The 24,411-nt window shown below is 58.6% G+C and overlaps 1 protein-coding gene across 2 annotated transcripts in view; it reads right to left on the bottom strand.

Moving 5' to 3' along the window:
* SYK (spleen associated tyrosine kinase) overlaps positions 1–19,981 on the bottom strand; it is a 38,588-nt gene extending 18,607 nt beyond the window's left edge. The window contains exons 1-6 of one of the 2 annotated variants that reach the window (XM_044266100.1): positions 19,568–19,981; positions 17,821–17,981; positions 8,543–8,681; positions 6,215–6,296; positions 5,826–5,875; positions 4,373–4,441 (exon numbers count right to left, since the gene is read on the bottom strand). In XM_044266100.1, coding sequence (XP_044122035.1) covers positions 4,373–4,441; positions 5,826–5,875; positions 6,215–6,296; positions 8,543–8,681; positions 17,821–17,981; positions 19,568–19,981 — 915 coding nt within the window. The remainder of the gene's footprint in view (positions 1–4,372; positions 4,442–5,825; positions 5,876–6,214; positions 6,297–8,542; positions 8,682–17,820; positions 17,982–19,567) is intronic. The other variant, XM_044266101.1, reaches the window with a different exon arrangement.
* Between the last annotated feature and the right edge of the window lie 4,430 nt (positions 19,982–24,411).

The following is a 24,411-nucleotide window of genomic DNA, read 5'->3' as shown; positions in this document are numbered from 1 at the left end:
ACCCCCTGACCTTCACCGTCCATCCTCCCGACCGCAGGAGCGGAGGGCTGCGGGGTGGCCCCTGATAACCCCAGGGCAACAGGACTTCTCCAGGGTCTGTCCCCGCACCTCGCCGTGACCGCCTGCCGGGGGCTTCACAGCCGTTTCCCTGTTTGGCTCTTCCAGCTCAACCCTAGCGAACTGCGGATTCAAACAGAGCCTTCCAGGGGTCCAGTCACCAGGGCAGGTGCTGGAATAAAGCATGAGCAAAGGGTCTGAACGCACGTCCACCTCGGAGCCACAGGTGACGGCTGGGTCGCGTGTGGGGAGCTGGAGGCCGGCCCGTGAGGACGCTGTTGTCACAGTCAGCCCGTTCACAAAGCACGGGCTTCTGTGCCTAAAAGACCAGGCAAACACTTTGGCTCTAGGTGCGGGAAGGACTTCATTCTTTAAGGACGTCCAGCCTTTCTGGCGGGGAGGGGAGAGGGTCAATCATACCGACACTCGCCGGTTGGCTTCATCTTTATATTTTCAACGGCCAAGTGTCTCTAATATCGAAGGAAACCATAAAACAGACCCGTCCCTTGAGTTTTTATTATGGAGGACAAGGAGGAGGATGAATCATATCTACATTTGTACTTACTTAATTTCATTTGCATTTTTTAGGACGAAAGTATTCCCAGTCTCTAAGGAAAAAATTTAAATTAGACCTGTTCTTAAGTTTTTATTATGGAATCTCTAATATCTAATTAACAGTCCTCTTCAAGTCAAAGCATACTTTTCAGTAACTACCCACGTGCCTGAATTAATTCAAGTTCTGACATGTCCTTTTTGGGCCAGAATTATTAAAAAGAAAAACACAACTGTGTATACTGATCAAATTAACAAACTCGAGAAAGTCATGTGTACCTTATCTAAACAGATGGGATATCTGACATAATTCCTGTAAGTCCTTTCCCATGACTGCCTAATTAATAGAAAATTCTTCCTCCACTTGCGAAAACTTAAATACCAGCTCTTCTAGAAATATTTCTGATGAGCAATTAAAATACATTTAATCCATAACTTAAACCACCCAATCCTTCTTTATTGATATTTTTGGCATCTATGAAAATTCAATGCCTGTTTCAAGTTGTTATAAATTTAAATAGGCAAGAACCTTTTTTTTTGCCAGAAAAGTATTTTCACAGTCTTTATCAGATTCATTACTTTCTAATATTTAATTCTCTTTTTAAAAAAGTTGATTAAATTCGAGAGGTATGAATTGACAAAGGCACACGGGTTTACGGTGGAACGGGAGACTCCTTGACACCCCTATTTTGTGCTCCCACAGTAGCTACTTCCACTGCTGTGTTTCTGTATTTCTTCCAGAATATTTTACAGTCTATCAGCACATATCCCTTGTTTGTAATTTACACTGGATTTTGGAAGTAATTCTAGACCTCAGCTGCCTCTCCCGCTATGACTTTTGCTGTAACTGGTTTATTTCCCAAAGCCAGACTGCTAGTTCGTTTCCAGACTGTGTCAGTTACACGGTGCTCGAATACACACTTTCCTGGACGCGTAGTTACACCTGGAGGGAAGAATAATACACACCTAGAAGCAAAATTGCAAGTAAGAAGCCGTATGTGGCTTTATTTTGGATGGATGTCGTGAACTTGCCTTCTTTGAAGGCCTCATCATCTCACACTTCTCCAGCCGAGTGTGGCAGGGCTTACTCACCCACTGCACATCCTGTCCGTTTTTACGTGGGTCCATTTCACAGGTGAACTTAACAGAGCACCTAGTTTTCACTTGCATTTCTCTTATTATAAAACAGAACAGCTTTTTCTACGTTTATATTTTCCTAAGTGGGTACTATATCTGCTTTACTACAAACTACCTCCTGACATCCTTTGCCATGTGCCTACTAGTTCAAACTTCTACTGACTTACAGAATTTCTTTATATATTAAAGATCTTAACCTTGCCAGTGTATCATCATGACCCATATGGATTCCCAGTTTATTATTTCCTTTGATGACACGTCTTTATTTTCAGGTCGTCTTACTGATATTTCGATAGTGTGAGATACAGACACATGCTCTCGCTTGAGCATCTTCTCTGGGTGTTTCCTTAGTTGCTGCAAGCGAAACAAGCTGGCTTCTACCTACTTAGCTGTGAGTCTCATCTCACCAGGCTGGGTTACGGACTTTTTGATGGGTCTGCGTGTCTAGTCTGAGCTCCAGTCCTCTGTGAGCTGATCGAAGTGTCCTTTGGCTTCTGCTGTGGACGGATTCTGTAGATATAACTGAAATCCCTAATTAGCTGACTTAAATTCATGAGATTACGCTGGTGGTCCTGGCTTAATCAGTCAAGAACCCTCTTTCCTGATGGTCTGCCCTGCAGATCCAGGATTTGCCCCTCTCACTGTGTAAGGCCAGTCCCTGTGCTACACCTGTACGTGTGTGTGCAGGTACACGCGTGTAGAGGTGTGTGTTTCTAAACATGTACATGTGACATGCGTGCACTTAGATAAGTGTGTGTGTGTGTGTGTGTGTGTTTTACATACAAATCTCTAAGTGGTCACACTTCCTCAAAGGATCCCAGAATGCTGCACTGAGAGCCACAGACCTAAGCCACACACGGCATGTGGTCCGTGCACAGTGAGACAGCCCATCTCTGGGCCCGCACGTGGGTGGGGGGCTGTGTGTCGGCACGTCGGTCATAAAGGGAATAACGACTGAAGGGTCAGTGGCATCCAGTGGCGTGGCCCACATCCACAGGGCTTCCTCCACGGCTGCCATGCAGGCCCTGGGCGTGGGGAGGCCACAGGAACTGGCAAGTAAGGGGTTCCTGGCACTGTGGAGGCCACATGTCCCACACTGAGCTGTTCCCTAAAGGGCTGTCCATGCTGCGTTTGGCCAAACGCTCTTGCGTCCCGTGTTTGACCGCTAAACCACGGCCGCGCAGTCGCTAGCTGGAGCTCAGTCCGTGATTACGGCCTCAAAAAGAGGCCTCTGGATTGGAAAGCTCCCTGAATCAGAAGACGCTTTGTATCACTGTGGCTATTTCCTGCTGTGCTACGGGCCCGTGCGATGCCATCCCAGTGACCACCCCTGCGGAGCCCTCTCCCAAGAGAAGGGACGCCTGCCCACAGGGGGTCCCAGGCCATGTGGGTCGGAAGGGGGCAGCTGGACGGACTGTTCTGCATTGGTGGCCGCTGACCTTTTCCACGCCACAGCCTCAGTCACCTGCTGGGTCTGGTGGTTCCTGGCCAACCCCAAGCAGTGGGACAAAGAGGCACCAGACACAGAGAATGTGTCCCCTTAACAACCTGGTCACTGTCTCCTCACACGCCCACCCTGGTATGGGCAGCCCTGACTGTAGCTCCCACAAAACAATGCCACATCCTAGCTGAGGCTCCGTGGGCTGGTCCACAGCGCCTGGCCATGCACGTTCAGACAGACGGCCACTCCGTTCCATTTATCAGAGAACTTGTTCCCGACCATCCCACGAAACTATCTTCTCTGATCTATCGTCGGCAGGACTGGGAGCACCTGGGGTCTGACTGCCCACCTGGAAAATTCTCTCTAAACAAAACCTCAGATTTTATGCTTTTTTATGTCCATTGTTTCTAACAAGTCCTTTCAGCAACTTGCTTCACGAGTCCATACCCACCTGTACGGCTGAAAGGTTTGAAAAAAAAAAACTGGTAAGAAAATGAAAAGAATTATTAACAAAAGAATCAACTTTCTACCACCAATGAAAAAATACAAACAAAAATAAGGAAACAAAAATAAGTCATACACCCATACATATATGGAGATGATTCATTATAAATAAAAATCATTAAAAAAAAAAAACCTTCACTTTTTCCCTCGCAATTCAATCACGCAACCAAACCCCAAAATACACCCCAGGTCGAAGTGAACGGCCTCATGAAGAAACAGGGACTTCTAACCCTTGAATTCCAGACTTGACTTTCTATGTGTTCTACAGCCTCGATGCAGGGGCCCTGCCCTGGGGAGCCACGCCATAAACAGCCCGAGACGCTCCCTGTCCGGCCCCCACAAACCCCCGGCCCCCCTTCCTCCATCAGCACATACTTGACACAATCGACCACCGCGCTCGGCAGCTCGCGATGTCGGCAACAGATCCCTCGGCTTGCTCGGAGCAGGTTCTGGACACGAGGCTCCCCCTCCCGTGCCACCGCGGGACGTTCAAGCGCACACGGAGCGGGGAGGGCACGCTCGCAGGGGCGCACGGGGCGGCAGGGCTGCGACCCACACACGGCAGGCGGGAGAGCACAGCAGCGGGATGGGGGGCGCAGCGCACACGGAGGGCAGCGGGGAGGGAGCGCGCAGCTCCGTCCCGCCACGTCGGGGGGTAGCAAGCAGGGGACACGTCAGCACCTTTCTGTGGCCAGGCTTGGGGAAGGAGTACGATTTGATTCTGGAAATTATTCCACCCGCCGACCACGTCTAGAAACCATAATGGCAAAGAGGGGAGAGTCAATGTTTCAGAAAGCAAACACACGACATGCTATTCCGTCTGGCTTTGTGCCCACACCACCAACCCCCTCTGTGCCCCGCAGGGATGCTGCCAGCCACACCTGGTCATGGGGGAGGTTTCAGGGAAAGCCTGCCCCTGAGTGGAAGGATCTGGAAAAATACCTTGGTTCATAATTCCCATGGAAAGCTCTAGAACCAAGGCTGTCCTGTTCAGCAGCCCCGTCTCCTATAGATACTACATCTCGAAAGAGACAGATCTAAAGAAACCAGAAGTAAGTGCCCAATTGTGTTATACATCCGCGGGGGCTGGTCCCGTGGTTTGTGCGAATTCCTTGATTTGGACACGAAGGGCAGGCGCATTTTTCCTGTCTGCGTTGACACGCAGTCAATAAAAGATTTTCCGAGATATCCAACTTCCTGAAGCTACGGGGGGTGATGCACGGCTCCACGCAGGGGCTCCATTTTAGGCGTTGGTGCTGAAGTTGTCTGGTATTTTAGCAAATTCCATCCCTCCCTGCTAATCTGGGGACAGGGGCTGCCCCCGAGAGCCTCCCTGCTTCTATGTGGGTGCGGCCCGGGGGCGGTCAAACATCCTTACTGTGGGCAGGACAGACGTTCCGCTTTCTGCCAGTGGTTTTTTAAGGATTAACAGGCAAAAAGGGGGATGTGATGCACACAGCTCATGGGAGGGGATTTTTATGCTTTAGAGATGGTAATAAAGGACACCGAAGGTCCACGCCAAGATCCCCGGAAAGGAGCAGGACCTGATTCCTCCTCTGGGTATAAACCTGTGTGTTGGCTTGGAAGAGCTGGGAGGGGGCGGAAGGCGGGATTCTCCCCGCAGGTGCGTGTGCTGGGCAAGCCCACGTGGAGATGCAGGGACCGGCCACACTCACCTCCTACGGATGCAGACGGGACTTTCTAGAGGCTTCTCTCCGCTGATGCTGCTGAACATCCCGCCCCCACCCAAGCCTCCACTAAGCTACTGCCAAGCCAGCTCTCAGGAAAGGTCGAGGCCTCTGCTGACGATGATCTCACCAGAAGAGCCGGGGGGACAAGCTCAGTGAGGCATCGTGGGCGGCAGACTGTGTGCACGGTCTCCTGCGTCCTGCCCCTCACTTCCCAAAGGCGCCAAGAGGCATATTTCTGATTTAACATGGGCGCCCGGTCTAACCTACGAAGAAATGAGCCTGGCTGGCCCAGAGCTAGAAGTCGGCCAAGTCCAGCCGACGTCCCCAGCCCTAGGCTATCAAGGGTGGCAGGAACAGTCCCGGCCGATCCCGTGGGCTGACCCACGCCTCTCCCGGCGCTAGCGTCCAGCCGCTCCCCCGCGGGCCCCGCTCTCGTAACTTACGGCAGGATGGGCTCCCGGGAGGGGCGCGCGGGCTCCGAAGTTGATGTTTCCTGGGTGGAAAGAGCGTGGACAGTTACGGCTACGTCCCCCACACCCAGCGGCTCCCACCTCCCCCTGGGGGGGGGCGCTCGGCCTGACCATCAGCCAGCCTGACCCCGAGACAGTGTCTCCTCCTTCACTCGGGGTCCTCACCCACGAAGGAGGACCGACCCGCTTGCTCCAGTGAAAGCTACCGGCTACGTGTGATTCGCTGGAGGGACCCGAGCTCATCTGTTATCAACCGGGAAGAAACAGCCCTCTCCCCACCGTGATCGGGGACAGGCCGACTGTGAAGCCAGCCTGGTCGCTGTCGAGATCGTAGGGACTGAGGCTCCTGGGCAGGGACCCACCTGTCTGCCCTCCGATCTTCTGGCACGGAACCGTGAGAACTCTCAGCAGTCCATCGGGTTTGTAAGAGTAATGCTCCACCAGCTGAAAGGGAGGAGGACGGAGCCATAAACACCAGAGATAACAGAGATGGGGAAATCCTTCCTGGAACAGCCGACGCCCCCCGCATCCCTGAAACGCGACTTGAGGACAGCCCTGGACAACGAAATGTGCTTCCTCGGGAGGTCATCCCGGTCCGTCCTCATGCCTCCCCCTCAGAACACTCCCATCCTGGACAGGAGCCCACCCACCACCGTCCCTCTGGACTGCGGCACCCTCCATCCAACCCCCTTCCCTTCCGTTTTTGGTACCAAGTTCCATTTATTTGTTTATTTTTCTTACACCTATGTAATGTTATAAAAACAAATTCAGCAGGTCAACACTTATTCCTTCATATAGTCATTCAACAAACAGCCTGGGCCCCTAGACATGACTGAAGGCAAAGCAGAGTGAACAAGACACATTTCCTACCCCTGAGGCACTTCCTCTCTTGATGGAGGGGCAGGCCAAGGAATCACAATCTGCTATTACTATCAATTACTTCTCTATGAGGGCTGCGGGCAACGGCTTTGGAGGGACCAAGTCACTGACCCCAAGACTTTTGGGGAGAAGACAGCAGAGCTGGGACATGGGGAAGGGGGGAAAGGAGGCCTGTGGACAGAATGCAGCCGTCCTTGGCTAATGGCTCTCAGAAAACTGTGACTCACGGCGTCCAATTGGCCCATTAGAAAATTAATGGACGGCAAGTAGACCCTGAGATCAAAGTCATGTGCTCTACGTACTGAGCCGGCAGGCGCCCTTGAATGAATCTATTTTATCCTTCCTGCAGCGTCATCTTCTTTACGTTGTCTTACTGTGTGAGATCGACCCGCTAAGCAGACGCTGCCATGGGACGAGCCCTAACATGCAGGAGCTGCTCTAGGGCTGGGGGACTGGGGTCCCTAAGGCAGGGACGTTGGTGGACTGGGTTCCCTAAGGCAGGGACGTTGGGGGACCGGGGTCCCTAAGGCAGAGACGTTGGGGGACCGGAGTGCCTAAGGCAGGGACGTTGGCGGACCGGGGTCCCTAAGGCAGGGACGTTGGGGGACCGGGGTCCCTAAGGCAGGGACGTTGGCGGACCGGGGTCCCTAAGGCAGGGACGTTGGGGGACCGGGGTCCCTAAGGCAGGGACGTTGGCGGACCGGGGTGCCTAAGGCAGGGACGTTGGTGGACCGGGGTCCCTAAGGCAGGGACGTTGGGGGACCGGGGTCCCTAAGGCAGGGACGTTGGCGGACTGGGGTCCCTAAGGCAGGGACGTTGGCGGACCGGGGTCCCTAAGGCAGGGACGTTGGTGGACTGGGGTCCCTAAGGCAGGGAGGCACCCCGCCCAGCTCTCCAGTGTCACTCCAATATCTGGTGCTTCCTGACAACGTGCTGGACAAGGGTGCCTGCAGGTGGGGATACCTGTCCGGGTTCTCTCTCGGGTAGGGGTGAGCAAACTTATTCTACAAGGGGCCGGAAGGCAGTATTTCAGGCTTGCACAGCCTTTGCTTTTTTTTTTTTTTTTTTCTTCTTTAAAGGACTCTTCGACTCTTTGAAGTGGGGAAAAAAAAAAACCCACTTCTTGAAGAACTGCACAAAAACAGGCAGGGGCCAGGCTGGGCTCGGGGTTCACGGACTCCCCCAGAACAGGCATTCCACTGAGCGCAGGGATGGGGAACGGGAAACCGGCCCTACTGGGCCCAGCCAAGGGGCTTGGCTGAGAGGGTGCAAACACACAGCCCCAGCACGGCCATGTGTGGCTGTGACGCACGTGAAGGTGAGCGGCGTGTGTCCGCCTCGGCCCACGAGGGAGTGTGATGGTGTTTGTTCCCTGCCTATGTGCCTCCCAGATTAGGTGCCACTTGGGGGGGTTTCCTGACAGTTTCCTTTTCAGACCAGAGCTGGAAACATCCTGAGCATGGGCAGCGAGTGCCGACCTGCTTTCTACGCCGCCTCAATTTCGCGGGAATTCCTTCCGCGGTGGCCGGGGCACCGGACCCTTGGTGCTCAGAGTGGACGGCAGACAGAAGTGCGCCCCGTGCCCCTGCAGGGCCGTCTGTGCACCTGCCAGTGCCGCTGTCCCCAGACACTGGGATGCAGACAGCTGAGCGGCCCTGGACCTTCCGGAGCCTTGGCCTCCTGCCGTCCCGCCCCGTCCATGTCCCCGCCTGGGGCTGGCTTCAGGGCACCTGAGGGCTGAGAGGCCCCGCCGGGGCGGGCGTCGGGCAGGCACCTGGGTGGGCTTTCTCCTCCCCGCGGACGGCCCCTACCTGCCAGAGTGTGTCGAACTTCTTCCCGTCGGGGATGGAGAGCTTGCCCGTCTTGTCCTTGTCGATCCGGTAGTGCAGCACTTTCCCCTCGTGCAGCACGCACAGGGCGTACGACCCGTTGTCATTCCTGTCCCTGATCCTGCGAGAGGACACCACGTATCACGCTCGCAGCCCGCGGGCAGCAGCGGCCTTCCTGACCTGGGCTCTGGGGCCCGGCCCCTGCGTCCCGACAGGCCCAACTGGCAGCTCGGTGACCCCAGCAGCTCCTGACGAGGAAATGCTGTGTGGCGGGTGGGCCACAGCCACGGCCCGGGGGTACCCCTGGGTGGACAGTGGGGGAGCCCGGGCTCAGCTCACCCGGAGAGGCCGCACAGTCAGGCCACCAGCACGGGGGACCCACAGCACAGGGGACCCACGGCACAGGGACAGTCTCTGCACTCCCCTCTCTTCCCTGAGGTCACAGTCCAGCCACTACCGCTCCACCGGCGGCCAGGGCGTGGTGTGGGGCGTTTGGTAAGCACTCTACTCAGGGAATTCCAGACCACAGGTGGACCACGGACCGCAGCCCTGCTCCCCAGGGCCCGACGGCATCCGCTCACACTCTCCCATTGCCTGGAGGACAGGGCTGCCCTGGGCCGTGCTGACCCCCAGGCTCTGCTTTCGTGCCCCCGTGGGGTCTCCACCCCCTGCCCTGTGAACAGGACTTCAGAGACCAATAGCGAGCCTTGTGCTTGCCCGCTGCCCCACGGGGAGGAGTGGGCCTGTGGGGTTTTGGGGGGGCAGATCCAGGCGGTGGGGACTGCAAACAAGACCTGGCCACAAGCCCCTCCCCCGGTGCAGCTCCTTATATCTCCCCCAACTCTCCCCTGCAGCAACTCAAGCCCTCAGAATCAGGAGCTCGGGGAGCCAGTGAGGCAGGAGGCTTCCCGAAAGCCTTTCTGGCCCCGAGGAAACAGAGACGCCCAGATGTTTAGCATGTGCCCCGATGCACCACATTTTGGAGAGCATTCAGAAGTGCCAAGCTACCCCAAATTTCCATATTTGGGGGATTTCTGATGAGTCCTCCGTGTGGCAAGAGGTCACACCCCTGAGATGTGTCTGTGCTGCCCCTGCCTGTGGATTTGTCTCCAAAGGCCGCCTGACATTGAGGGCTGAGCTGGGTCCTGTGGGACTGGAACTGTTTTAAGAATAAATTTCCTGGGGCGCCTCAGAGGCTCAGTGGGTGAAGCCTCTGCCTTCGGCTCAGGTCATGATCTCGGGGTCCTGGGGTCGAGTCCCGCATCGGGCTCTCTGCTCGGCGGGGAGCCTCCTACTCCCTCTGCCTGCTGCTCCCCCTGCTTGTGTGCGTGTGCGTGCTCTCTCTCTGACAAATAAGTAAAATCTTCAAAAATAAGAATAAAGTTCTTGTGGGGTCACGCTTGGCTATGCACGATGGATGGGTTCCTTGTCCAGCCCACTGCTCTGGCATCTGGTGTTGGTGGATCAACAGGCCCAGACCCTCAGCGTCCTTGGCATGACTACTTCTGAAACCGTCCGCACCTTGCAAACAGCTCCCTCCTCCCCACCCAAGCCGCCAGCACCCCAGGCGTGAACCCGTCTTCACAGTCCAGCCACCCATTGAGGCCTGCTACTTGCCATCAAAATAAAAAACCACCACCCAGAAAAGGTAAAACCTATTTTCAGAGGGGAGGGGAACTCGGCCTACCGGATAGGAAGCTGTCTTATAATGTGGGGCGTGGGGCTACTTGTATTTCGTTTATCTCATAAGCATCAATACTGCCCACAAGGTGTAGTTAGGAGATATGAGAACTACACAAAACGAAGACTGAGCATCGAGAATTTGGACGGCAAGACAAGGCTATCCGTGGGCTGTTCCAAAGGGTCACTCTCCATGATTTACAGCCTTTCCCCTCTTTGACCTCATGGTCCTGGAAACAAGGAAAAGGCATCCAAATTGAGGTTTTCTGAATTCCTGTCTAAACGCCCCCCCACCTTGTGTTAACCCCGTGGACATCTTCTCCTTAAAACTGAGACCGAGGACAGCAGGCGGCCCCGTGAGCTCCTGCCACGAGCTCTTCAGAAAGCTGAGAAGGGGCCAAGTACGACCACAGGGGGACACCCTCCACACCAGCAAGAATGCAAAAGGCCACTAGTGCTCTCGGGCGGCAGGACGACGGGTCCCTCTGCGCTGCGCCGAGAGTGAGTCGGACCATCTCGGGAGACCGTCTGGAATTCTCTGGGGAGAGCACACCACTTCGATCCTGGTGAGGCAGAAGTCCACACTCTCTCTGCATCTGTCTCTGCGTCTGTTGTAAGACACACATTCTTACGCCCTCCGCGCCCAGAAAGGGGCGTGTTTACCAGCAGCTTTATCTGTGACTGCCGGAAACCCGCACAGAGCGGCCACGCTCACGGCCTGCGGATCATAGATGCTGGGACACGGGTGTGACGGCACAGCACAGAACCAGGACGACAGACAGCCGCGACACAGAACCAGGACGCACGGACAGCCGCGTCACAGAGCCAGGACGCACAGACAGCAGCGACAGAACACAGGCCACGATTTCATGCGCGCAGGGTCCTGAGCAGGCGAAAGCAAAGGGTTTGTTTAGAGAGGAGCACCGAGGTCCTAGGTGATAAAACCAAAACAGAAGAAAACCACCCAGAGCGTCCGCCGGACAGGAGGACCCAGGAAGTGGTGTCCTGGGGTGTGAGTGGGGCGGGCGTCCTGCGGGGGGGGGGGTGCTATCTCCACCCCGCGGCTGCTGCTCCTTCGCACGTGTTAGATTTCACGACAAGGATGGGATGGGATGAAGAGAATCTGGTGCAAGGCGGAAAGACAGTGTGTCTGGCTTCCGGACAAGTGACGTCAGTGAAAACGCACCCCTCCTTGGGCTCTCCCCTATCCCCCGGGCTCAGGTACCGGAGGGGAGCCCCTCTCTCCTGGGGCTCCAGCCGGGCAGCTGGCAGGAAACGAGGGCAGAGAAGGGAAAGCCCCAGGCCCAGCCTCTGTAGGTGGCGAAGACCAAAGCCCTGGTGACATGAAGGGCCAGCGCGGGGACGGGTCTGCTGGCTTCAGGTGGCTCCCGGGGAGGGGGGCTGTTTTTAATCCAGTGCAGTAGGAATACAGCTCTGAAAGCCAAGGTGGCCTCCTCCCGGCCCCCTCCTGCCCCTCCGAGTGCTCCCTGGGCCCCGGCATGCCACCACACAGACCCCAGCAAGGGGAAGAGGCAGTCTGCTTCCTGCCCCCAGGCTCAGCCAGCCTCGGGAACGCTCACAGAAGCCCTCCTGGAGTTCTTCTCCGCGAGGCTCTTGGAAGGCACAAGCTCACAGCGCAGTGTGGTTTGCTATCACGGAGGATGGGATTTCTGTGCTTTGGACCACGGCTGCGCCTCGATGCTGCAAGGCACAGTGGCTCTGCAGGGTCAGTGGGCAGCCACCGGCCACCGTGGGTGGAGGTCTTGGGCTCATGGCTTTGCACTGCACAGATGCCGAAGCCCTGGGCCTGTGAGGTGAGGGAGCGTCCGTCCTGCCATGCCCAGTCTGCAGGACCTGAACCCCTTGTCTACACTGCTCCCTGGCCTCCTAGGTCAGAGATACTGAGCACTGGTGAGGCCCAGGCCCTGGTGGGGAAGGGAGACCTGGGTGGGGGAGGCACTCTCACGTTCCCCCCACCTCCTCCCGGGTCCTGGGACACTGGGCGAGGTCTGCTGCAGACAGAACACAAGAGCAGGGCCCAGGTCTGCCACCCCGCCCTTCTCACGGTCCCATGTGTGGTTTCCATGGCGCCACAGAACCTGGCTGGCCAGAGCGGAAAGAGGGCTGGGAGGGCAAGGGACGGTCACTGTGGCTGGGGTGGGCTGTACAGATAGACCCGGAGGGCTCCCACGGGCCTGCCCTTCCCATCCAGAGTGGACATTGCCCTGCATGGGGCCTTGGGCCAGTCCTCGGCCAACTGTCTGTAGAACGATGGCTTCTGGGGGGCAGAGCTGGAGGGCTGGGAGGGAATGTTACGTAGGGTCCCTGCAGATCCATGAAAGAGAAAAGGAAACACCTCCTGGGCCCCATTGCAAAGCGTGATCAGCACAGAACACGCGTCCCCACCCGAGGCCTTCGTCTCTCTGCTCTGGTTCACGAAGTGGAGCTGAGCTACACGTGCCCTCGTCTAGCCTCACGGGGCCTCGGGCAGGTCAGTGAGCGCATACTGACATCCGTCCACCAGCACCTCGAACTCTCCCTTCAGACAGGCCGGGCCTCAGCCTGACCCGGGCCCCCAGAACCCCACACGTCCGATAACATGGCATCCGCTGACCAGTGACGGCGCCGATGGCCTTCCTCGCCAGCGGCACGGGGGGCTCTGGCCGGCCACACGTCATCTCACACGTCAGTGAGCTCCGGGAAGGGCTTTTCTAAACCCACACTTTGCTTTTGGAATTTAAGTATATTTAAAAAAGGGAGTTGAAGCTGGAGCAGGGGAAAGCGAGTGGTAAATAAGAACCAAGAAATAACACGAGTCTGGTCTCGCAAGAGACAGGTGATCTCAACGGGAGAACAAGGCTCTGTCCCCCGCTCCACGCACCCGCGCCGGCAAGGATTCGGAGAACATGCGTGCGCCACTGCTGCCGAGTGCTGAGTCCAGAGGGAGGACCAGGTTTTCTTTTCTCCGCACGTAGGAAGTCACATCACCACGTTACTGTCCGTGGAAGAGGTGGTCAAGGTTACAGTTGAAAAATAGAGAAAATAAAAGGTCCTGTTGGGAAGGCTCGGGCAGTTAGGTCGAAGATCACACCGCTGCTTTCTGAATGTTGTATGTTTGTTACCTTATTTCCCAGTTTTAAAAAAAGTATAATATGTTGCAATTCTTTTCTTATCCTAAAAATATACTTTGCACCTAACTTTGTGTTATTTTAAAAAAGGGTTAAAACTGTGTTTGGAGCCCACCAATTCTGGGCCTTCCTCGGGAGGGGGATACGTAACTTTTGGAAATAAGTTGTTTCCTTTTCTAAGAAGTTCACTTTTCAGCTCCACCTGACCTAATTTCTCAAGGTTGCACACTGTGTCACTGTGGGGGGCTTCGGGGAGCCAAGCGGCTGCTCCCTAGCAGAGCCCTGGTCCCTGGGGTCACCAGGAAGGCAGAGCTCGGACCCCCTCCTGCAGGACCATGGCTGGGGGTGTCCGGGCGATTCCCTGTCCTCACGTGTGGCTGGCCAGACCCCAGACCTGCACAGGTGTCTTAGTCAAAATACCAGCTTCAGTGCTGACATCGCTTCCTCACGGCTGTGGAGGCCAGAAGTCCCAGATCAAGGTGCGGTGGATTCCAAGTCTGGTGAGAGCCCGATTCCCGGGCGGTCGGTGCCCCCGTCTGGCTGTGCGCTCCCAGGGCCAGGCCCGGTGCCGGCTCACACGGACGCCGCCAGCCTCCTGCTCCCACTAACCCATCACGTCGCCCTCACGACCTCCTCTGACCCCGCCCACCCTGAGGCCCACCTCAGAGGGTTTACCGTAGGAATTTGGGGAGGACGTGAACATCCAGCCCATGACAGCATGTGGGGAGTAGTCGTGTCTAGGAACACCGCAGATGACGCGCCGAGGGTCTGTCGACGCACACCGTCCATCTCCGCGGTAAAGACCCTTCATGCCCGCACGCTTCATTCTTCCAGCATAGTATGAAGACCCTGATACCTGCCTCTTCCAGCTCACCGCCGTGTGGTCCCGGCAGGCTGTGTGGACGGGAGACAGACGGGCGAAAGCGGACACTTCCCAAGGACACGTCCTGGCGCCATGCCCGGCGTGGGGAGCTGCGGGAGGGCACGCCCTGCCCTGGTCTCGGCCCGGACCCCTCAGGACCCTGGGTCCAGGCTCTCATCTCCTAGTTCCCTGACCACCGTGAGCAAGCTCCCTTGTGCCTGAGTCCCCCTTAGAAAGTCCAGGGTTTACACCCACGAGCCATTAGGTCCCTTTTGGCCCAAGGCTTCTGCCTCCACATGTGGACCTCACACCCCGATCCATGAGGAGAGGAGAGCGGGCCGGAGTCCGCCAGCATGCCCCCGTCACAACCTGGTGGCTGGGGGTTTCTTGATTTACGTCCTGCATCTTGAGCCGTACGGGTGAAGATTCACAGCCTCACGCAGGTCTCGCACATTTTGAGATAGGCCGACCTTCCTTCCGTGTCCTCCGCGGTGGCAGGGGCGTGTGCTCGCCCCAGAGAGGGGCCTTGCCACACTGAACCATAAATGCAAATCAGAGGTTCCAGAATGAACGCGTGCAACGTCCCCATTTGATCCTCCACGTTGTTCTCTACATGGAAACAGCCAAGCCTCCAGCACTGCCCAACGGTGTCCCCTGGGTTCCAGGACCCCAAACCAGCTTGCACATGGAGTCCCCGTTCACGATTTGGTTCGTCTTGTGATTTTCCAACTTCACGGCCATGGAGAGAAAGTGCTACGCGTTCCGTAGAAGCTGTACTTCAGGTTTGAACGTGGACCCTCTCCCAGGTGGGCGATGTGTGTCGTGCGGCCCCCGCCACGATACCAGGCAGGGCGGCCGCAGCCCCCAGGCAGCCACGCCGTTGGGGGAAAACGGACCATTCCGTCGCTTCCCACGCAGCGTTTCATGACTCACGTGAGAGAGTCAACACTCGACTCTCAGACGGACTTCGTGGCGATGATGTAGCCTGACCGTACGCCCAGTGAGGGGCTCTGAGCGCATTCGTGGTGCTGGGCTCAGCCGTGCTGTCTGTCCCAGAGTCTGGGGCATGAGCGTCTGTCCGGGGGGGCAGGGGCATGACATGCATCTTTGACTTGCGGTATTTCCCACCTACAAGGGTTTGTCGGGACGTAACCCCATCGCATGTCGAGGAAGATCTGTACTTATTCAGCACCTGCAGGGGCACCGGACATGATGCCAGCACGCGACACGCGTCGGATTATCTCAGACCGAGTCCACGACGCCCAGAATTCGGAGCCACAAAGATGAGGCACTTTTCCGGATCTGAGAGCCTCCTTCGTTCTTATCATTCTGACGGGGGCTCTGGGGGACCTGGGGAGCCTGGGGAGGGCAGGCTGGCTTGACAGGTCTCAGACAGGGTCGTGCCGGGAACAAGTGCCCCTGCGAGAGGCAGTGCGGAGGGGATCGGGGGTGGGGAGCACACAGCAGGCCGCCGACTGCAGCCAGACCGTGTCCTAGAAGGGCTGGGACCAGACCAGTGTAGGAAACCAGCAGCGCAGACTGAGAAACCCACATGGCCATCCCCACCCCAAATCCTGCTTTTCTCCTCAACGGAGAGTGTGCCAGGGACCCCAGAAGACACAGAGGAGCCGTGCTCACAACGAGGGCACATCTGCAGGGAAGAGACCCAGAGCCCTGGCCCCGACCAGAGCCAGGTGCACAGAGCACAGCGCAGGGCCACGGTGCAGGGCCACAAAGCAGAGCCACAGTACAAAGCCATGCAGCAGGGCTATGGAGCAGAGCCACAGTACAGAGCCCCGGGGCTGGGCCATGAAAGCGCAGGGCCAAGGAGCAGAGCCATGAGGCACGGGGCCATGAGGCAGGAAGACAGCACAAGAGCTACACGGCAGCCCCACGCCACTCCGTCTTCCAACAAGCATCCCACACAGCTCCTGCACTCAGGCTCGAGAAGGCGGAGGCCCTGAATGTGCAGAAAGTGCACACGGCGCTTCGGTTCCAGCGTGCGTGAACGCACCCCGTGTGGCCTCCGAGCGTGCTCACTCTGGCAGGCCTGCAGGACTCTCCGACGCCAGACGGGCCCACGAACAGCAGCTCTCTCTGCCCTGACACCTCCCCCAGGTGCACGGACTGACGGCCCAGCGCACACGCCCTTCCCCGCCGGAGGCTCCCCACGGTCCTCAAGTCTCCTCTGCTCAGTGTCTCCCTGAAGAAAGGCCCCTCGTCTCGGCACAGAACAGAACCTGCTACCCCCACTGCGGCGTGTCCATCCCCTTCCTTCTGTGCCCCGGGCCACTGGACGGCTTCTGTTCAATTCCTCAGTGTCCGCTCCCCCAGAGATGTTAGCTCAGGAGGCAGCCGGCCGTGTGGCTCGGTCTCTACTGTGCAGAATGGTGCCCGCAGCCCTCACAGTGTGGGTTCTGGGGACACTGGGTCAGGGACGGGTGAGCCAACTCCCGTGACCGGAAAGAGTGCAGGAGGGACATTCTACAGGAAAGCGGGGATGAGGCGTGAGGACGCTGCTGGGGAAGGAGCCCGTGGCTGAGCCTTCGGCTGTCCGGGGCTCCCCGAGTGAGTGGGGAGCAGGCTCTGACCACAGCTGGTCCCCAGCGAGCCTGGGAGCAGGTGTCTGAACCATCGAGAAGGCAAGAGGCCTCGATCACTCTTTGGAATAGACCACTCGGGGCTGACTTCACACACCAAGATGCTACGTGCACGGTCCCGTGACATTTGTGTTGGGAATTAGTCTTAAGAAGACAGTACAAGTCTGAACCTCAGGGGCAGACGAGCAGACAGGTGCCCCATGAGGAAAACCGTCCCCGATGCGGGATTTCGGCTGGAGGCTGCGCTGTGCCCTTTAAATCCGACCTGGGCTCCCACCATGGGCTGACCCACTACTCTGTTCCGGAGCGTTACTGAGCAGGGACGAAAGGAGGCCCGCGCCCCCTGCCAGCCACACTGGGGTGTCAGCTGGACCACAGCTCCAGGGGTACAGCCCACACCTGCCCGGGACAGCCAGTGCCATCCGCGACCACAGACCTGCCCCGAGGGGGCGGCATCCCCAGGATCTCGAGGACTGAGGTCCATCGGGTGTCGGGTGACGATGAACAGAGCGGGACCCACGCGTCCTTTCTGAGTTTGTAAGGCCGACGTCCACACACCCGCATGGGCTCCCCTCACAGGAAACCGCTCCAACACTCAGCACGTTTTGTTATCTGTCCTCCTGGCACGTGGTTCCCAGTGACACAAGAGACGGTAAAGCCCGACATCTGGGGCTGTGAGTGAACAGGCTGCAGTGTCGACAGCCCCAGGGACCGCTACGCGTTCGTCTTTGCCACGAAAAGCAAAACATGCAGCGGAATAACATTTCTTTAAAGGTTATGTCCCTCAGTCCCCGAAAAGAGGATTGACCCTGGGGTTGGACTGGGCAAGACACAAGCTGAATGACAAGGGACAGCTTTGGCACGTCCGGCCTTCACGGCAGGCCCACGGGCGTGTGGGCTCATGAAGCTCTGTGACGGGGAAGCTGAGTCACCCCGTCCCTCCGAGCGGGCCCGGCCATGGTAGGTGAGGGGGAGAGACCCCATACTTACAAAAACTTTCCGTTTGTCTTGGATCCTATCATGACGATCTGCTCAGATTCGACCCTTGAGATTTTCCCGTGGAACCAAGGCATCTTCTCGTGGGCCGTGGTGGCGATCAGCTTCTCCAGCTGTGGCTTCTGGCTGATGATGGCCTGCTCCAGGGCCTGGCCCTGCCACGAGAAGGGAGCAGAGAGGGACAATGCATGAATGGCAACAAGACGCAGGAACCTTCCTCATCTGTCCCGGGTCCTGGCATCGAATTCATTCATCACAAATAAAGCCATAAGATCCGTACACGTGGTCTAGTACCATCCAGTAGAGAACTACCAGTGCAGGCTCCGGAGGCCTTCTGAAGCTGGCACGACCCCCCAGGTCCTGAGACCAGGCCTCCTGGCCCCTGTGGATCACGGCCCTGCACCAACCCGACAGATTTGGATCAGAACCCGACTCCTCGCCCCTGCGACTCAGCATCCCCCGGGTGCAGGCCACGAAGGAGACGCGGTTTTCCCGGCTGCCCACCGAGGCCGCCTCCCACCGCTCACGCTGCTGCCTGTACGTGTAAATGTGTCCGGGGGCACGGAGGACATGAGCTGTGACAATGTGGAAAACAAAATCGGGAGGGGGCTGGCAGCCGGCTGAGTTCCCTTCCCAGACCCGTTTAGTGGGAGACACAGTGGTGTTCTCCGCAGCCGGAAATGAGGACCCCACACTGGGTTACTGGACGGTGTAAAGAGGGCAAGAAAAAGTAAAAATAAAAATATAATGAATCCAAATGAGGGGACGTGTGGGTCCCTTCACATAGGACGTTCTGGAAGAGGCAGCACTGTAGGGACAGAATGCAGGTGGGGGCTGCTGGGGGCCGGGGTAGGAGCTGCTCATCTTGGTTTTAGTGGGACCTACGGGGTGCTCTGTGTTGGTCAAAAATCACGTAACTGTAGGCCTAAAAAGCTTAGTTTTACTGTGTGTAAAGTAGAGCTCCACACGTCTGATCGGGCTCAAAACCGTAAGAAGATGATCTGAGGCGTAGCTCACGCTGCCGACGACCGGCGCTGACCAGGATGCTGCCCTCCGTCTGCGAGGCCGCAGAGATCCCATTCGAGGAGGGAAAGCAGTCACCGTGCAGAGTCCCCCAAAACCCTGCCCGTCACACGTCCGTGGGCATCGGAGGCCGCTGCCACCCGTGGTGCAAGGACCCGGGAAACGCAAGAGAGACGTCCGGACACCCATATCTGAGAGGGAGACCCTCAGCCAGCCCGCTAGCTCCGGACACCGGGGGCTGGGAAGAGCTTGGCGGGAGTTGAGCTGTGCCCCCGCCCCGCCCTGGGGCCTTTGTGGACGGCGTGTCACTGCGTACTCATTAAACACACACATGTCCCTGTGGCCAACCCGACTAGCTGGGGGTCTTCTTTCCCAGGGGCTGGGAACAACAGGCAGAGGGAAGTTCTGAGCGGCACTGAGGGCCCGTCACTAGGCACAGGCCCGGGGCAGGACAGGGCGCTCAGGGGAATGCCAGGCGGCCAGCCAGGGCCGCTGCACCCCTGCGTGCTCGCCCGGAATGTTCTGCCCGAGACACTTGGGAAGCTACAGAATCAGGATCCCGTCCGCTTGAACAGGGCGACCCCCTGCTGACTCCCGGGCGGCCTGTCGGGGGGGCCCCTGCGGACGGGGCAGCCGGGTGACCCGCGCGGCCAGCAGACGGGGCGCCCTCCCCACGGGATCCCCCAGGGAGTCGGCTGCCGGCGGGGCCGGGACGCACCTGCAGGTTCCAGGTCTGCTTCACGTACTCGCGGATGAGGCTCTCCTTCAGGTCCTCGAAGGGGCCGGTCTTGGGCTGCACCCCGGGCGGCCGGTGGAAGGGCTTGGTGAGGAGGCAGACCAGGCCGTCGGACTCCTGCGAGTGGTAGAGGCAGAGCTCGGCCGGGCTGCCGTGCGTCCTGCCGCCCGCGATGGCGTAGGTGCCGCTCATCTCGCGCTCGATGGTGTAGTGGTGCGCCTTCCTGCCGTGCGCCACCGACAGCGCGAAGCCGCCCAGGTAGTTCCGGCTCTGCCGCAGCAGGTACAGCCCGTCGCTCATGCCGCCCTGGACCAGGTAGTCCTCCGCCTCCTCCCGCGTGATGTTGCCGAAGAAGAAGGGCAGGTGGTTGGCGCCGTCGGCCGCGCTCCCCGCCATGCCGGCGCCTCCCGGTCAGCGTCCACGGCACACGGCACACGGCACACGGCGGGGGGCTTCCTGGCAGGGGGAGAGAGGATGGGACGTCGGTCAGGCCCCGGGCAGCGAGCGCAGGGGCTGAACCGCTGACCCTCGGAACGCCGACCAGGTCCGCCGACCGGCCGGAAGCCTCCGGCAAGGACAGGGAGGGCTCAGTGTGGGCTGTTTAGTTTGGGGCGGGAACACCGTCCGTGAGCCCGGGTCGTGCTCCCTCCAGCACCCAGCCAGGGCTTCTGCCGGGGGCCCCGGCTCATCACCACACGCCGTCCTACCCTGGCTTCCAGACACCAGAGCCGGCTCGCCATGGTGAGCCCCGGGCTGTGGGGCCTCCGTCTGGGCCGCTCCCGCCCTGACCCAGGGACCCAGGGACCCAGGGCAGTGCTGTGCCCTCTGTGCCCCTCCGTCCGCCTGCCCGTGGACACAGGCCCACCGCCGCCCCCACCTGCGACTTGTCTTCAGGCCAGCCCTGCCTTCTCCTCCGACCCCGGGGAAGTCTGTTGCTTGCACTGGGCTCAACACCCACGGGGAGAATTTGCTGCCTGAGTTTGGCCTATTTGAACATTCCCCGTGATTTTTCTCCACGCCGGAAACCACTTTATTCAAAAGCTCCAAACTGAGAAACAGAGGGGTCCCCTGGATCCCACAGAGCGGACCCACGCCCCGTACCTCGGCCGGCACACGCGTGCGCAGCCTGCTTTCCAGGGAGCTGGGGCTGCGGGACAGTGCGGGCTGAGCTCCTCCAGGCAGGCAGCCTCCCTGCCTCCTCCGGGGCCTTCTTACGACCCAGGTTCGATGGGCAGCTCAGAACAGAACACGTTTTAGGACACGGAATCGTGTTTTGTGACACCTGGGGCACCGTCTCTCGCTCGCTGTCTCACGCCCCCGCACACCCCACCAAGCTCATGGCCAGAGACCACAGGCCCTTCCCACGCGGGGACCTCCCAAGAGCGCGATGCCCGCCTCGACCCCCACCCGTGGGCCGCCTTCGGGACCAACACGGAGATGCCGGCACCCACGGCCCCATGTGGGTGCCCGGAACGGTTCCTGGCACGCGGCAGGCGGCCACAGACACCGGCTGATGAATAACAGCGTATTTCAAAATAGCGCATCCAGAGGAAGGTTCTGTTCTCAGAAGCTGATGCCGCGCGCATGGGTCAATGTGCCCTCGTCAGGTTGGTGCAGAGAGACGGGCTGCGGCCGCGGGCACCTTACCCCCCTGGGCTCCGTAGCTGCCGAAACCCCGCTCCGTGGCTCGGCTCTGCCACCGGCGATCTCTGTACGCTCTTGCCCGTCACCAGTGGCCAAAACCAAGGTCAGCCCCTACCCACCTTATCGGGCTTGACCTTTGGGAGTGCTGGACCGATCCCAGTGGCCCTGCCTCGGTGGGTCAGTCTCTCTTCTGCCGTGGCTCCTTCCTTCACTTACTCTGCAAGCCGGGGCTGGGCCTGGGGCTCCAGCCTCATCCTGCCCCTGCACACGCCCCTCCCCGCCACGGGCAATGCTCGCCGACCCCACCCCCTGCCGTGCCCACCGAGCTCCTGACGAAACGCTGCTCACCTGAGGTTCCCACCTGGCTGTCCAACAGGCACATCCATGTCACGTGCCCGCAGGTGCCTCCCTCTGTCCTAACTCGGGAAGGATGAGACCCCAGGGTTGGCAGACCCCTCCCTGTCACAGGTCACTAACCTCCGGAGTCAGCAGACCGCACGCCCGCTCCTGGGGGCATCTGAGCTCCGTGCGGGAGATGGAACCAGGATTTCTCCCGGGATCTCTCATGAGTTTCATCCAAGTACGTCCCAAAGCCGTGGCGTCTCGCCATCTGCCCCGATGTCACCCCGGAGGAAACCACCGCCTCTCGCACGTCGATGCGTCTTACCCAGTTCTCCCTGCCTCCCACCCCCCTCACGGCCCCCTCCCTACTCAGCAGGCAGGCGATGTCAGCGAGCCCCCTCCTTGTCCCCGTCACACTATTTCTAGAGCATTCCCCATCCTGGGCACTTTGCCCACACTGTTCCATTTCACCCAAGACCCTCTCCAAAGTGTGGTCAGCTTCAGTGCCACCACAGTGGGGACCTAAACAAGCAGGGGCACAGGCCACTCCTGGGTCTGCAATTGGTGTCCCCCAGTCGCGACCGTGAGTGGTCTCAGCACCCCGGTATTCACGTTGGGCTTCTAGCTAATGAATGCTGCCATTTCCACAGTGGCCAACGCATGTCCCTGCCCTCGCTGTGCATGGAAACACTGCGGCTCACCCTCCTTCTGTCCCCCCACCCCCGTCATCACCCGACATTACCCTAGCTCAGGGTTTCCCAACGTCTGGGCTGCACCTTTCTGTCACAAGGGCTGTCTTGTCCATGACCAGTCGGCCTCCACTGACCACCCCCAAAATCCCCACGGGGACAACACGAACCATCTCCAGATGTTTTCACATCCCCCCGGAGGCAACAACCCCCAGGCTGCCTGATCGGAAACCACCGTGCTCACGGTCCAGCTGCCCGCAAATCTGACATGTTCCTTCCACTGCATTCAAGTGGAAGGACAATGTCACCACTAGATCAGACGCTCAAATATCCCCTGAGGAAATTCAGTATCGCCGTCATGGTGAGCAAAGGGTGGGGAGGGTCGGAAGTGAGCAGAGTCCCGTGGAGGGAACCGGACCCCGCCACCACGTCACCGCAGCTGGCTGGCACTAAGCCTGGGCACATTCTCAACACTGCCACCAGCCAAAAGCACAAAGAAGCATAAAAAACCCGGCAGTAAGTAGGCCCCGGAGAGGACACCTGTTTGCAGTGTGAGCCCGGACGGGACAAGGAGGCCGAATGCAGCCCCCGGGGCCCCGGCTGGCCAGGAACGGGCGTGGGAGCAGACGACTGCTTCGCTGCTCTGCGCACGTCCACAGCTGACCACACGGACCAGGTGAGCGCTGGCTGTGGGCTGCGGAAACATTTTGGCGAGAAGGTGACTTCATAATCGTGACATCTGTGGATAAGGGGGGTGGACCACCCGACGTGGCTCCCTGTCCCAGGCAGAGACCCTCCCTCGTGGCTGGAGATGCACGACCCTGCCTTGGGGTAAGACACGTTCTCGACAGTGTTATTCTCGTTCCCGAGATCCTTGTCTGTTTCCGTGCTTTAACCTCAGCCGTGAAGGGGGCCGGCTCTGTCTTTGTACTTCCGTTTCTGCTTAAGCCCTGTCTGTCCCTGTTGTCAGAGGCCGTGACCGGTGCTTGGAGACTTCTGCTTTTCTTACGAGCCGCGAAGCGTGGTTCCTGCAGGTGTGGCCCCTTCACTTCCTGCAGAGGACCTCTCCGTCCGCGCTCAGCAGGCTAAGGGGGCTGACACTGTGTCACTGGGCCCCAGAGCCTCCCCACAGAATACGGACTGAGGTGACAGTGGCAGAAATGAACAGGACTCTGGGCAAAATCTGGGGACGCTTTCTGCCAGAGCCCTGCCACCGAGGGGAACTAAAGATACCTTGGCGTAGGACCCTTGGCACCACACAGCCACGTCGATGCAAAGCAGCCCCAATAAAAATTCACGTGGGAATTCCCTCCGCAGCTCGGAGCTGAGAGAAGTCCGTGTGGGACTGCTGTGAAAGGAACCGCCTCGTCTGTGGGTTTCACTCATTTTCATAAGAAAGAGGAAAGAGCCCAGTCGACAGGGGCAATAAGGTTTCCTGGGCTGGTCAGGGGCCGGTTGACTGGTTACAGTGACCAGGGCAGGGCAGGTGCAGGGGCCACCCCAGCATCCCCCGTACTCAGATGACCACCCTGGGCCCCTCCGCAGAGGACAGCAGGCACTGTCTCCCGCAGGGGGATCCGCTGCTTGGGAGGTAACACATGGACGCAGATGCTGGGCCGCCCATGGAGACCCGGTCCCCCAGCGTCTGGCCTGAGCCAAGCCCTGTGTCCACCGGCTTCCTGAGCGATACAGGGTTGTCCTCCGGAAGACACCCCTCCCCTGGCCCTGTCCCCAGCCTCCGCGAGGCCACCGGCAGGCCACGCCGCTGCAGACCCGGCCCCCTGGGGAAGATCGTACAGCCCCATCTCTACCTAGCGTCCCCCCTTCTGCATTTGGGGGAAAGCACAGCTTCTCGGAACATGGAGACACATGTTTCAGAAACAAACAGTAAATCTAAGGCCAAAGAAAGTGATTTTTTTTTTTCACTAACACTTAGAAGTAGAGGAGAAGTTTCAGTACTTGAACCTATCACTGAACCTTCAGACCGGAGTTCGTCCGATGCTTCCAGAACTCGGGGGTCCGGACAGCGCACCGAGGACAGACAGACGCCTCTCAGGCAGCGTCTGGATTTTCAGGCTCCACAGAATCCTGCTTCGTACCTGCCTGATCTCTCTCCCTTGCGTATCAGCGCAGATCACAGATACTAAGCTT

This window comes from Neovison vison, chromosome 9, assembly GCF_020171115.1.
Source record: "Neovison vison isolate M4711 chromosome 9, ASM_NN_V1, whole genome shotgun sequence".
Lineage (NCBI taxonomy): Eukaryota > Metazoa > Chordata > Mammalia > Carnivora > Mustelidae > Neogale > Neogale vison.
Note: the sequence above shows the minus strand (reverse complement) of the source record. Positions and strands in the feature narration are given on the sequence as shown.